Here is a 15591-nt window from a genome sequence, read left to right as displayed (position 1 = left end):
AGTTACGTGGATAAAGTGCTATAAAGTGCTACAATACCAGTCTTCCAATCAACTGTAACGTGCACAGCAGTCCTCCTAATCTGATAGCGAATGTATAGCAAACCACCCATTCTGATGAAATGTCCCAATCAGATGTTGATAGCATAGCAAAACTCCCAATGTAACAGTGAGTGTACAGTAGGCAACATAAACTGAGGCAGATGTATAGCAGACCACCCAACTTGAAGGAAATTGCATTGCAGATTTCTTAAAAAAACATCTCTGGCAGTCACATAATGCAGAGCCAGTTTCAGGGGGTAGGAGGTAATGTCTAGAGACCCTGGATGAAGCACACAGAGAGAGACACACACACAGAGAGTCCTCCTGAGTCCTGTTCCAGTGTGTAATTGGTACATAGGCTGCTGCTATTCTTGCATGTATCAACAAATTATAGACGTTATTTTTCTATGTGTACTCAAGTTCTAGTAAAGCCTTACTTTAAATATAATAAACACCATTGGTTTAAATATGATATACTGTACTGTAATATACCCCCCCATAGTGGGGTTGGTAGGATGACAAGTGGGGCAATGCTGACTAGATGTGGAGGGTCGGAGTTAAGGGGGACTCTGTCTTAAGTGCCCTTGGCCCCCGTGGCTTAATCCAGCCCCAACATAATGTCATCTAGAGTGTATAGCTGTACAACTCTACCCAACAATGGCTCTTCTTGCCAATTGCTAGGGGGTAGGTTCTCTAAGGAAATTTGAAGGGGTGGATAAATTTGGAGGGGTGAAACTATTGAAGGAGACCAAAGGGTGTGTGGTAAAATGCACAATGTAGAATTGATATACTCGGGTGCTGTTTACTCCCTGCATCACGGGCCATTGAATTTTCCCTAAAAAAATAGAATACTGCTTAAATAACCATTTTTTCTATTTACAGGAGTAAACTAGACTAAAATGGAATGATGTCATTTACTGCACTACAGGTACAATAATGTTTTTAACACAAAAGAGTTATTTGTAATCACAAAATGAAAAAGTACAGTAGACTAAGTAGTCTTATTTGTATACATCCTACAGTATTAAATACTGTAGCTACTGCATGCAAAATCTTGTGTCTGGTGAATCTTAATGATGACACTGTAGATAAATAAGGCCCTATGTAACCCACCAAGCATTTACTCCAGCATCTGCCAGAAAATGTTCACCATCTTTTTGTGCATTTAAATAGACGTTGGGATTTGAATGGCAAAGGACATCACAATACAGCTATGCAATACATTTTTCTCATAATGTCCATTTAAATGGACAATGAGTCATAAAGGGTTAAGCCAAATATTATGTTATAATTCATTGTTTCTGAAAGTTGGATTTGATTGGAAAATGGCAAAATATAAGCAAAAAAAAATTGTTTATTAGAGTCCCACCAACTACAAAAAAAGCAAAGAAGCACAGGTCTGCAGCTGATAGATTATGTCAACCAGCATGAGTTGCTTTAGGCCCCCCATACATTAGCCCGACTTGTCCTAGGGACAAGTCGGACCCGATTTCCCCGGCAGCTCGTTGTAGCTAAAGTGATAGATCAGCAGATGATTTAGAGATTAATAAGGTTTAGTAGACACAATAAATTACTTCAGAAACTAAAAATAATTGGATATGACTCCGATATAGGGGGAAAATAAAGGTAAGGAAGCAGACTATTGTAGTCAATGGTGTATTTAGATAAAGGGTCAGTAACCATTGGAGCACCTCAGGAAACTGTCCTGGGTCTTCTTTTGAGTAATGTATTTATTAGTGACATTACTCGTGGTCTACAATAGACCATGTGTTGTTGTTTTTTTTTACATACAATACATGGAGGGCTAAATCAAGTGCAATTAATATTACGTAAATAGAACAATGAATGAATGGAAGTGTGGAATTATAAATCCATTACATCAAATTGAAAAATAATCAACACAGTCATGAACATCCTGCACAATACAGAATGATAGGTAATAACAACAAAAGGAAGGGCAATATTGTCAATACATTAGCAGTACTGTTTTAAATTATTTGAAGGTAAGAAAGCAGAAGAAAAAACATTAGTGGAAGTGGGAGAGACGCAATGACAGAACTTGTGGGTGGTGAGCTCAGGTGAAAAAAAAATCTGGGTGACACTACTGTATTGCACTTTCTACACCAATGGTAGTTCCACCTCTGGAGAGAGCTTATACTGGTAATTAATGAAGTCAGTGATATGACTTTCCCATAAGTGCTCTGTACAGTTGGGGAGCCACTAACTCTAAAACAACTTCCTAGAAAAACAAACAAGCAAAAAAAAAATCACCCCAATACATTAAAAGGCTATTAAAGTGGTGCATGTGTTGCATTAAAAAAGCTTATGAAGAGCTAAGGGGAGAGAAAATTCACAGGTGAAATGATAAATACATTCAATTATATCAAATGTATGAACATTGCTCAGGGAGGAAGCATTATAATAAATATACTGTAGGTACACAGAAGAGTGCTATAATTAAGGAATTTGTCACCAGCAGTTGCATGGGCGCTAAAAATTACTGAGGCGCTAAAGTACCGTTGTCTGGGGGCGCTGTCAGGGCCGGCGACAGGGGGGGTCAAGGGGGACATGTGTGACGGGCCCCGGCGATCTGAAGGGCCCCAGAGCCCGGCCGGGGCCCGTCTGTGTCTTGATGTATGTGTGAGGTCTTTTCTACACTCACATATCCTGCAGTGCTATGCGCGCTGGCGCCGCTGCGCTGGGTCTCTCCATCCGTCCTCCCTGTCAGACTCAGTCCCCTCCCTGCCGGCCGCCCTGCCCAGCGGTGTTTGATTGACACTTACAGTGTCCGACGCCGCGGCCGCCCGCCCCCTGCTGCTTCAGCGACGAGCGTCGCATGGGCATGGCATCCAGCATCCAGGTCCCCAGCACGCTCCAACCCCATCCTGCTGCGGCCAGCGTGTCTGCCCTGCTGTGTATGGAAGGGATCCAGGCAGCAAAACAAAAAAAGCAAGTTGAGGAGATTTCAAAACTTGCTCACAATTTGAGTTAATGTACATTGGGGATGTATTAAGTTATGGGGAGTGTGTGAACAATTGATGTTCTGGGCATATGAGTGGTGTGGGGACATGTTCTGGGCAAATGAGGGTTATAGGGACATGTGCTTAACATATGAGGGATGTGGGGGCATGTGCTGGGCATATGAGGGATGTGGGGGCATGTGCTGGACATATGAGGGATGTGAGGGCATGTGCTGGACATATGAGGGTTATAGGGACATGTGCTGGACATATGAGGGTTATAGGGACATGTGCTGGACATATGAGGGTTATAGGGACATGTGCTGGACAAATGAGTGGTGTGGGGACATGTGCTGGACATATGAGGGATGTGGGGGCATGTGCTGGACATATGAGGGTTATAGGGACATGTGCTGGACATATGAGGGATGTGGGGGCATGTGCTGGACATATGAGGGTTATAGGGACATGTGCTGGACATATGAGGGATGTGGGGGCATGTGCTGGACATATGAGGGATGTGGGGGCATGTGCTGGACATATGAGGGATGTGGGGGCATGTGCTGGACATATGAGGGATGTGGGGGCATGTGCTGGACATATGAGGGATGTGGGGGCATGTGCTGGACAAATGTTATTTTGTTACTAATAAAACTATAGTGTTTTTCTATTACTCTATTACTATTGATGAAAACATATTTCATTAACTATCAGGGGGTAACATATAGCAATTTAGGGGGCGCCAATATGAGATTATATCTTGCCCCCCCCCCAACCTAAAAACGTTCCAGCGCCACTGAGCAGTTGCTTTAGAGATTCATATAATTAAATAATTCAAGAATGCATTTGAGGAGTAAGCACTAAGCAGGGTCCCTAAACAGCACAAAAAGTGATGTGACTCATTGGAGACACAGGTGTGGGAAGACACACTTTTATATATTAGAGTTCATACATCCACTTTGTGCTTATTAGTTGTCTTACAAAAATCTAAGCTCCCTAAAATATTCTGCTCTCAAAACATGCTTCATGCTAGTGTACCACATTTGTATTGCAGGTCTTCTGATTTATCTAAATAATCCACGTTACTTATTTATGGGTTAAAGGCTTCGATGTTCCTGATCAAGTCCAAAGGTTTATAGTCTGAAAGAGGTCATGTTCCTATAACTCAGCTGAGTTGATATATTACAGGATGTCCATATAGGCCCAAAAGAGTGCAGAATAGACAGAACTATAATTGATACACAGATAAAGTTATGCTAGGTACACACCAGGACGACTAGGGCCCGATCAGCACAATCTAGATCCAATTCCGATCAATCGGATGTAGATTGTGTGCTGATTGGGCCCTTTTCTGACCTGGTGTGGAGCGATTCCGATCCGATGCGCGGTCCCGCGGGTCGGTCGGTCGTTATTGAGATCCTACCTGCTGCAGGTAGGATCTCAATGACGACCATAGAACCGGGTGCGGGTCGCCATCGGATCGGACCCGCTCACGGTGCACATCGTGAGCGGGTCGTGCCCTCCCGCGTCATCGTGAGCGGGTCGGACGAGACACTGACGACCCGCTCACGATGTGCATCGTGAGCGGGTCGTCCTGGTGTGTACCCCGCATTACAGAATAAGCTCCCCTTTGTCATAGCTCATATAATCAACAAAATATCAGGGTGGCTAAGGTGCAAATATAACATATTACAGTACAACCGTGCTTGATATTGTACAATGAGCCTGAACAGATTGACCACTTAGTATAATCTCATACACACACACACACACACACACACACACACACACACACACACACACACACACACACCTCCATCCACCCATTCTGCCCAGACATGCCCCAATCCACCTAAATCACACAACAAATTCAGAAATCCACCAGGACAGTTCAGTCTTCATTTTTCTAGGCTACAACATTGCTGGTAGTAGAACTAATACCATCCTTTAAAAAAGTGATGATGGAATCAATAAGCTTTATTTACCATGCAATGGCCCTTATTCTGGTTGAAGCGGTAACGGCCGCATGCGGCCGTTCCGCCGATGTTTTCGGTCTGCGCATGTGCAGAGGCCACTCTGCGCATGTGCAGCCGAAATCGCCGTACACGTATTTTGTCCGCCGCAAAGGGGGTGGATAGGGGCGTGAGGGGCTACGAAGCCTCATTTGCATATGCATACGCCCCGCGTTTCATGGGCGTTCCCATGCAAACGCGAGGTGTACGCATGCTAATGAGGCTATGACGCGTGGGTACAGGGCGGGCATCTGACATCGCCGGATGTCAGCTGCCCGCCCCCATACAAGATTTCACACGGACAAGTGTCCGTGTGGTCTTGTGTTGCGGGACCTGGTGGAGCGTGCGGCCCTGCATTCGATGTTCGGCGACCATCGAATGCAGGGGCTGCTCCCACCATGGAGGAGGCGTATCCCCGTCCACAATCATGCGGATCGCCACATATCCGCGTACGGACGGCCGTGGCGATCCGTATGGAAGGCGGGGATTCGTCTGGTGCGGTCGGAGCCGCATATGCGGCTCCGGCCGCACCGATCAGAATAAGGGCCAATGTTTGAAAGAAGCCAATTTTAACAAAATATTATGTATCTCAAATAGTAAATTTTTGCTTTATTAGGTCATCTAAAACTTTCTGTTGTACACAATTCTCCACTTAGGGGAGTATTCAATTAAATCTTTTTTTTTTTTTTAGCTACTCGGAAAAAACTTTCTTTACTACTCAAATGCAATGTTTTTGTCCGGTTGTCAGCCATGTGTCACAGGTGCAGTATCACTTTTTTATTTTATTTTATTTGAAATTGCATCAGCAAAACATGACTAAAAACAGTTGAAGACGCCCACAATTTCATCAAAAAGACATGGCTCAGCGAGTAATTCAACGATTGCCATGTTTTTCAACTGTGCCCGGTATTATTCGGCAGTTGCAAAATCGTCACTTTAATTAAATAGTCCGAATGTAAATTGGCAATTTTTTGACTGTCATAAAATCTGGTATGGAATTGAATACCCCACTAATGTACCATGATTTAATGTCTTTCAAGTACATTTATACTAATATGGTACAAGTACGTTTATCCTTCCAGTAGCAGAGAAAAATGCACATCATTTCTTGTATAAAAATTACAGAATATCTCTGTTCTACTAACCAGTAACTGTGTCATTGTCAGGCTGCTCCCAATCCAAAATCACAAAGGATGGACACCCCTCTACAGTCACAACTGTGAGATTGGAAGGGGGGTTCTGCGGAGCATTGAGGATTTCCTGGTTAGTGCTCTCTTCTGTAGGGAAGTATCGAAGAGATTCTGTAATGGAGCAGGGAACTTTTTCATCCTTGCTCATGTACATTACATGTGGTGCTGTAAAACAATAACAGTATTTAAGTAATTTAACTTGACAGTTGCACATGCACACTATATGGAAATCAACAGCATGCACAAGTAACAAATACTATTGAATTACTAAACCAACCACTTGGAAACTGAAAGGATAATCTCTTGCTCCCTGATTTGAATTTTGTACTGGTGCCTGTTTCCTTATTTTTCTATGTCATTGAAAAGGTTATTCTTTATATCTAGTGTATCATCTTTTGTTGAAATTTTAACATTGAAAAAAGTATATAGGACATCAGAGGCGCAAGTTTATTCTAGTCACTCAGAGGCGGCAAGTTGGAATTAGAAGGCCCGCCTCCTAAAAAAAAGGCGTGAAAACCAGGAGTTATCCTTTCCACAACCGAGGGTGTTAGCAGGGCTCCTGAGACAGAGTCGGCTAGCTCTGCAGTTAGGGTGCACTGCAAAGCTCCATTGGAAAAACTGTTTACAGTTGGATCCTGCTGTGAAGTACACAGGTGCTGCTGTATATGCAGGTGCCCCTCTAGAGCTTGGAGCCCAGAGTCAGGAGACTCCTTTGCCTCTGGGAGTTAGGCCCTGCATGACATAATGTATAACAAACCAGAAACAATTATTGTGATAAAATAGGTAAATAATGTATATAGCATATTTCCTATGTACTCGTTGCACATCCATATATGTTAGTTAAATAGACAAATTTCCCTCTTGTGCTTGCACATGATGGAGGTAAATGCACAAAATTATTTATGTGAATTCTTTATCAACATCCTCACAAAAGGTACTTATCAAGCAAATACGAAAAAGGTGTTTTAAAATGGAGTATATTATATTCCTTTTTGAAATCCTATATTATCCCCAGAATACACTCATATTAGAATACCCACACAAACATAAACAAATATTACATTTTTTATATAATAGAATAAAAAGAACACATACTGTACATCATATGTGACGTATATTCCTTAATAAGAAAGATAGCCTTCTACCAGATTCAAAGGGGCTGAATCAATTCTTCTGTACACCCCCTGCTGGATGTCTATAATAATGGGTGGCTATCAGTGCTATTCAATTGTTGCTGGAAACTATGATTATCAGAATAAATTGGATAACGGATATCTGAATAAGGGATACTCAGCCTGTAAATGAAACAGACTGGGTACTGGTAATGTGTTGTGTAAGCATATTATTTTGATCTGACATGAGCTTTGTCACAAAAGGGGGGCGATTCAGACCTGATCGCTCAGGTCCAATTTCGCTCCACCGGCCGATGGTGGGGGTTTTTCACATGCACGAATATGCACATGCGCATGTGCAAACCCCGCTCAATGGTGGTTGAGAAGAGTGTGGGCAGGGCTCAGACCGATGGGACCACCCAGCATTTTATGGGCGTGCCCACAAAAACAGTGAGCGCGCCATGGAAACGCTGGACATTCCTCTGTGAAAGCAGGCGTGCCCATACATCCTCGGGTCGTGCGGCTGACTTCACAGGACGTCAGCACCCACTCCCAATTCTCAGAGCAGGCTGGAGAAATAATTAGATGGTGAGCGACCATCGAGTGATTTCTCCTCCTTGCCAGTGGATGTGTGAGCGTATACAGTACATCCCCTCTCATGCTAGTGAGGGGATTTGGTCGGCAGGGGGAAGGGCGTGTGTTCGATGGTGTGGCATTTACCTGCTCGAAAGGCAGCGAATATACACAGTCTAGTGAGCAGGTATGAATCTGGTCAATAAACTATGACAAGGGTGTTTCTTGTTTTTGGTATATAACCCTATACTTTTTTTTTTTTTTGTGGATTTTTTACATTATGTTAAAATTTCACCAACGAAAGATACTTTAATATTAAGAATAACATATTTAATCAAGAATAAGAAAGCACAATGGTTAATAAGACTTGTAGCCACATTTTGGCCCTGTTTGTATACTGTATGTTGGCAACGACTGCACCAATTTGGCCACTTTTCACCCGATTTCTCGTCCCAATCTGCCGAAATCGGGTGAAAAGAGGGCTAATTAGGGCAGCCACTTGCACACAGCACACACACACTTGACCCTAGTGCTCAAAGCCTCTTGCTAATTAGACAAGTGTATGGGCGCCTTTAGTTTACTTTGGTAATGCTCACCACATATACACACTGTAGTGATTTATAATTGCCATTAAACTGCCTAGGGGCTTAGGTCAATCAGGTGGTCAGAGACAGCAGCCAATCAGAGATCAGCCAGTCCCCCCCGGCCAGACAGGTACTGTAAGCAGCAGCTGCCGCTGGTGATTATTATTATAATTAATAAAAAAAAAAACATTTATTTTTCCTTACCTACATATCTGTTTTTTCCCAGTGCATCAATATCTGACTTTGGAGAAGGACTGAACACCGTGGTCTCAGCTAAAAATAAAATACACAAGAGTTAGTTACAGCTCTATTCACCAGCAGCATGAGGAGGGTAGTCAGAATGGGGGTATTTTTTTTTTGCTACTTTTTGGGGTGGGGTGTGGAATGCAGATGAATGTTAGACAGCGTGGCATTAAAATTATGGTGCATATTTATTAATTTGCCTAGATGCCCTTTAAAAGGTATTCAAAAATTGCATACACTTATACGCTTAGAAACAAACATTTTGATCCAAGAATTATTGAAAAAAAAATTGTTTCTTTGAATCCTGCCTTGTTTTTCCTTCTCCAACTGCCAACCTTTTTTAATGTTACTAACACTGCCAATAAAAGCAACAGCATCTCCACAGTTGGGAAAAGTTAATACGACTCATTTGATAACACCACTCAGCTGCTACTTTGCGTCTGACAAGGTAAAAAATTAAAAGAAAAAAACAATTAAAGTATTTAATCACAGTAATTGCTCAGCAAGACTCCATTCTGTCTGCGCTATACGGTGCTCAGACTCCTCATCCTCTGTGTAATCAGAATACCCTTCCACATCTTACTCATTCTCCTCCATGTGCTGGTCCTAGGGTAGAACCCACCTCTTAGTACTGGATGACATGTTGCTTGATGTTTTGTTTATGGGACAGCAGAGACCATAATTAAAATAATTATATCACAAATAAGTGGGCAGGAGAAAAACCTACAGTATGATTCTGGAGAGAAAAAATGGCAAGTACACTCCATCGGTTGATCGGCATATAGTCATGTTATCTCTGTTTTACATTAACATGGCCTCAAAGTGGAAGTTCTGCATAAAGAAGGCTGGGATTTCAATTACCTGCAGGAAAAACTACCCAAATAAAGTTAAGCAGAACAAAGCTAAAAGAAGACAGATCTGTTGGCCCGCAAACAAGGAAGCCATGAATTAAAAGTTTAACGCTATATTGCTGGAAATGGAATCTGCTGCTTGGTCTTCTTTCAAGGCTGCTGTGCATGGATTCTTAGGAAACAAAAAAAGAGTCCAAACTACATGTGCAATGTGAATTAAGTATTAGACAACTACAAGAATATGGGTTGTAGAATGTCGCTTAAATTCAGTTTTTACATTCCCATCTAGACTTTCCCTGAGAACTTGGGTAGTGATGGACAAGAGGAATGTTTTCACAAAGACATTTTGACAATTCTGGGATTCTGCAATGATGGCAGACTTCTGCTGGTTTCATTTAGAGTCCAATGAGACACTACAAATGGAAAGCGTCAATAAGTGACTTTACATTTGACTTTTTATTAACAATTACATTATGGCTAATTTGTATTGTTAAGAGCTTCGGAAGTATAGTTTCTTAGGGTTTTAAATGTTCGTGTAGTTCTATTATTATAAAAATTAATAAATTTAGAAGATTTAAATTCTACAGAATTAGACACAGCCATTATCACTGTGGGTATGTAATACAAGTAAAGTCATCTTTTTTCACTGAATTCAGCATCCCTAAATTGGCCAAAAATACATATTTCACCTCAATACAGCACTAGTAAATAAGCCTTTCATTGACACTCAGTTGTATGGCATAGTGGTGCAAAAACTGTTGACCAGAACCACAAATGTGTTTCAAAAAGTGTTGCTGTGGTTGACTGTTATACTGTAGTGTGTATTCCATTGGGAGATTTTTGATATGGGAAATCAAAGAGCAATGACACAGTCACACATGGAATCCAAGAGCAATGAAAAAGTGACAAATGGGGTTCCATACCAAAGGCACTGTGTGCAAATAGGGTCTCCTAACAACGCCAAAATGTCATGTGGAGGCCAATAACAATGGCACAGTGGCATATGGAGCCACGTAATAATTGCACAAATGGGGTCCCATTACAATAGCACACTGACACATGCAGCCCTTCGGCAAAGGCACAAGGACACGTGTGGTCTTATGACAGAGGCACAGGGACAAATTATGCCCCATTACAATCCTCACTATTAGTTATTTCTAAATTGTGACAAAACTTTGCAGCGCAGTACAGGTGAGGCTGAAGAAGGGAATGGGGAGAGGGCCCTTGCTCTTGGGAGCTTACAGTGTAGAGGCAAAGGGCAATGCTGAGACAATGGTGGACATTTACTAAGATGGGAGTTTTATTTCACATGGGATGTTGCTATGGGCAACCAATCAGAATCCACCTTTTATTTATTTAGCACCTACTAGAAGATAATAGATAGTATTTGATTGGTTGCCCATAGCAACATCCCCTCTGAAATAGAACTCCCATCTTAGTAAATTTACCCAATAGGACCAATCAAGATGGGTGTATATTTACAGTACTAAAAGCCGATTTCATCGATTTCAAATAAATGAAAACCGGTCTAAATTAATGTTGTTTTTCTGGCCTAAAACACACATTTACTAACATTTAGCCGTGCTCTGCTCCTAATTAAAATTTTACGACTAATGTGAGAATTCACAGTGGACTGCGAGGAGAAAGTTGCCACCCTGACAGAAAGAGGAAATGTCCCTTGCTAAATTGCTACAGAATTGCAAATTGTTCGCTATTAGCCATCCACAAGTTACGAACCACCAAAAGGATTTTACTTTGCAATTGTGAGTAAGTCTGAGGCTACACACTAATCTCCGACTGAAACATGGTGGAACTGGTCATTGCTGATGTCACATACTCTGCTTAAAAATGCTTAGGCATGTCTGTGGTTTTTTCCACCACACCTAGAAAACGTTAGGTTACCACCCCCAAGGGAAAATACTAGAATGGATAATAACCCTAAGTGGGAGGAAACAATGATGAGAGCAGAGGATCTGGCATTTTAATGGTTGATGTTTGTGCATGAATGTGGGAGGTATGCAGGAGGTATAGTGAGATAGAAGGAAAGGAAGTTGTGGTCACAGGATTTACAGTGTGTACACACAGAATTTAAGGTGTGTACAAATCAGCATGAGATTTTGACTATATAGTCAAAATCGCATCGGGATCGCATGCAGATTGCCCAGGTTTTTTACCTTGCGATCCCGATGCGTGCTCCCGTGGTAGCACAAATCAAAATTCAGATAGACAGGGCAGCAATGACTATATAGTGCAAATCTGCACTAGATCGTCCAAATCGCATGCATGTCGGGTGGCTTTCTGTGCGATTTGATCCCGATGCAATCAGATCACATTGGGATCGAATAGCAAGCCTAATCGACCATGTGTACACACCATTAGAGTTTGAGAATTTGTTGATGGCATTGAGATGGAAGTACATGAGGTCTAGAGAACGTCCATTATTATGGGAGCAGAATATACTATTATACTGGGATAGTGGAAATGGCAGAGTAACACCTGGGAACCACAACAGTGGCACAGTGACACATGGAAATCCCACAGCAATGGAACAGTGACAAATGGAGGTCCCACAACAATAGCATAGTGACACATTGGAGGTCCCACAACTATAGCACAGTGACACATGGAGGTTGCACAACAATAGCACAATGACAAGTGGAGGTCCCACAACTCTAGCACAGTGACACATGGAGGTCGCACAATAATAGCACAGTGACAACTGGAGGTCCCACAACAACGAAACAGTGATACATGGGGGACCAAAACAAATTTGTGATAGAAAAGAGTTCAAACAAACATTTATTTCTATTCACGCAGATATCATTGTAACTGTATTACAATTTTTGTACTTTTTTTTTATAGTTGGTTCAACCCAAAACAGACAAACAGGTTTACTGAAATAGGTCTTCACAAAACAGCACTTTTAGTAAACAACATTTTTTCATATATGTGTATGCATGATTGTACTGTTTTTATTTCCCCAGATCAGGGTCTGGCTGCAGTAGAGAATACTTAGGTAATGTGTCTGCCAATAGAAAAATGAAAGGAACACCCAACAGACTGAGATCATTATTATTACTGGATGAAAACATGTCTAAATGGCCAATGTCCTTCATAAGTTCCCTTCCTTTAAATACTGTTACTTTTTTTTTAATCATTGTTTGAATTCTTGGATCAGGATGTCTGGTGGAACTTGATTCTAATTCTACGGAGAAGTTGGATCTAAGGGCTGCACGAATAGTACCATACATTAAACCTTTTCAGTTTCAATTCTTGCTATAAAAAGGTATAATTTTATTTCTTAAGCAGAAAAAGGTTATGCCATTACGTACGGTACAAATATTTTGGCACTGGTCTAGGCTGTGCCTAATGAGAGGGGAGGGGGGTTTGGTGTTAGGGGAAAGGAGTTCCACCACCTCTCCAGGACCAATTTAAGCCCTGCCTGCCACGTTTACTAGTCACATAACATTATCAAGGCGGCTTCTTTCACTTCTTCTCTTTCCTCTATGTGAGCAGGCAGAGTTGCTCATTTGCACAGCATTGGATACAACATATAGCTGAGACAGTCCAGCAGAGCTTAGTGTTAGTTATTACAATGAAATTTAAATGATGTTATAGGACGTACAGTAGGAAAGAGCAATAGAGTGGGTAACAGCTGCAGAAGGAAAGCAAAACTAAAACTAGTCATAATAATGTGGATAACCTGGTCATAAGATCCACTAATGATATTTGGATTTCACAAATGAGAACTTTCCAAGCAATATCCAGTAATGCTGCGTTCTCATTGCCGCCCCTGGAAAATCCCGGGTTTTCTTGCCGGATTTTTGGCGGGGCACAGAGCTTCTCAGCTCAACAGACCCCCTTCATACTGCACCTCAGACCTGGGAATTTCCGGTGTCTGCCCCTTTCACACTGCTTTCCATGGTCTGCCTTCCAACAAGTGTGTGGAATTTGATTGGGTGTTGGGAAATTTGTACAAATTGCTGTGATTGGCTGTTTAAAAACCAGCTTTTATTGGCTGGCTGTCACATATCACATGATTACATCCCCCAATGAACTTGCTTTTTTGCATTTTGTGAGAAAAACCCGGGTCTGTGCTGTTCACACTGCCATACACCCGTGTATTACCCAGGAAAAACCGTGCAAAAAACCTGTGTCTAATTCCCAGGGCATAACACCCAAGAATTTCACAAAGACCCTTTCACACTGAGACAGGACATGGGAAATTACTGCTTGCCCTGGCAAATACCTGGGTTTTTGCGGCAGTGAGTACGGGTTATTACATATTAGGGGCTCAGATTTTGTATGATGCAAATACTTGTTGATCATTATTCTCTATGGGGTGTTCTGTATAAACCGCGGAGCACTGCCCGTTGTGGGTGGGAAGATGGACAGTCCCAAAAAACCCCTCAGATGTACATACTTTCATTATACACTTCTTCACAATTGCCAACAACTGAGGTAAAATGAAAATACATGGTATTTGGTTCATTAATCCTGGAACATTCTGGCATGATCGTCTTAGACCGGAAATTATGGAGGACAGAAAGATTCTGTTTTTATTTGTAGAAATGTAATTATTTTAATTAAGAAAGTGGCTACATCTACATGTAATAGGAAGTGTGTGTGTGTGTGTGTGTGTGTGTGGGGGGGGGGGGGGGGGGGGTTGTGTTCACAGTTCAGCTATAAATGCAGACAGACCCCATTCTGACTCCTCCAGACTCTAAAAAGCTTAAGGCTGAATTTCCTGTGCACACAGTCAGAGCAGCTGAGTCTTCAGCGGTTTTGGCCACTAGATTTTAAGGTGCAATAATAATAAAATTAAGCAAGTAAATCTTGAAATAATATAACTCTACTTGATATATATATGTTCTAAAAAATCTGATTGCATAAAGGAGGATGCTCTTGAGGGATAATTATCAATATATTACAACGTTATCATATTATGCCCATGTTACTATAATTGCTGAGAATTATCACACCCATCAGAGAGATTCATTACTGAAGACACAGACCGCCTTACTCTGCATGCCTCAGAATACTGATATGATGTTTGTTCAATCTCTTCAGTGCTAAGGAAAAGTGTCTCCTCCTACATATATACCATAAGGCAGGGCTGGGCAACACCGGCCCTCCAGATGTTGATGAACTACACATCCCAGCATGCCTTGCATCAGTTTCAGCATGGCCACATAGCAAAACTAATGCAAAGCATCTTGGGATGTGTAGTTCATTAACATCTGGAGGGCCGGTGTTGCCCAGCCCTGCCTTAAGGACTAGTACCCCCAGTGAAAACATACTTACCATCCCCCGTGGTATTTTCTGACAGTGGTGGAGAAAGACTCATGGGACATCATTACGCTAATATGTGATGATGTCATCACTTAGCTCTACGCTGCAGAAAGAAATCTGATGTGCCATCGAATAGGTGCAGAGCAAATTCCCTCTCCTCCTAGCATGTAGAAAGTCCATAGCAACTTTGTTTAAACGTACTTGTGTCATTGTGTCTCTGCCAAGATATAAAATTCCATGCTCCTGGCTTTGTAAAGTGCGTTGTGGGGCCATGATAATGCATTATCCAGCTGCCTTTAACACCCATTTCTCTCTCATTGGGCCCATTTAATATAGGATGGCATATGCAATGTGATCTGGGTGGCATTTACCACCCAGGATTGCATTGCAATATGCAATCCTTTATCCCAAAGAAGCTTCGCTAAGATCATCAAAATATGTATGTCCTTTGTTTTATTTTATGTACAATTTTATTTTAATTGGGGAGCCTGGTTCACTTCTCCCCCCCATCCTCCCTTGCCTGTCAGCTCCCTTTTACGTCACCAGCCAGGCAGATAAGTGCTATTGATATACAGATAATTAAGTAATTTTCCCCTTTGTAAAACACAATAAATGCCATGTATTGTAGTTTATTTCTTTAAAATTTTTATTGTTTATACAGTTTAGTATTGAGTAATGGCCTTAATATGTTTGGGGGTACTGAAATACATTCCTGGAACCAAATAAGCGTTTGGG

The 15591-nt window shown here is 41.8% G+C and overlaps 1 protein-coding gene across 20 annotated transcripts in view; it reads right to left on the bottom strand.

Moving 5' to 3' along the window:
• Nucleotides 1-15591, bottom strand: part of ABI3BP (ABI family member 3 binding protein) — a 355065-nt gene that overhangs the window by 55407 nt on the left and 284067 nt on the right. For all 20 annotated transcript variants that reach the window (XM_083174266.1, XM_083174276.1, XM_083174271.1 and 17 more), the window contains 2 exons: nucleotides 8675-8743; nucleotides 6157-6366 (listed from right to left, as the gene is read on the bottom strand). In XM_083174266.1, coding sequence (XP_083030392.1) covers nucleotides 6157-6366; nucleotides 8675-8743 — 279 coding nt within the window. The remainder of the gene's footprint in view (nucleotides 1-6156; nucleotides 6367-8674; nucleotides 8744-15591) is intronic.

Source organism: Crinia signifera, chromosome 2 (assembly GCF_055691185.1).
Source record: "Crinia signifera chromosome 2, ASM5569118v1, whole genome shotgun sequence".
Classification (NCBI taxonomy): Eukaryota; Metazoa; Chordata; class Amphibia; order Anura; family Myobatrachidae; genus Crinia; species Crinia signifera.
Note: the sequence above shows the minus strand (reverse complement) of the source record. Positions and strands in the feature narration are given on the sequence as shown.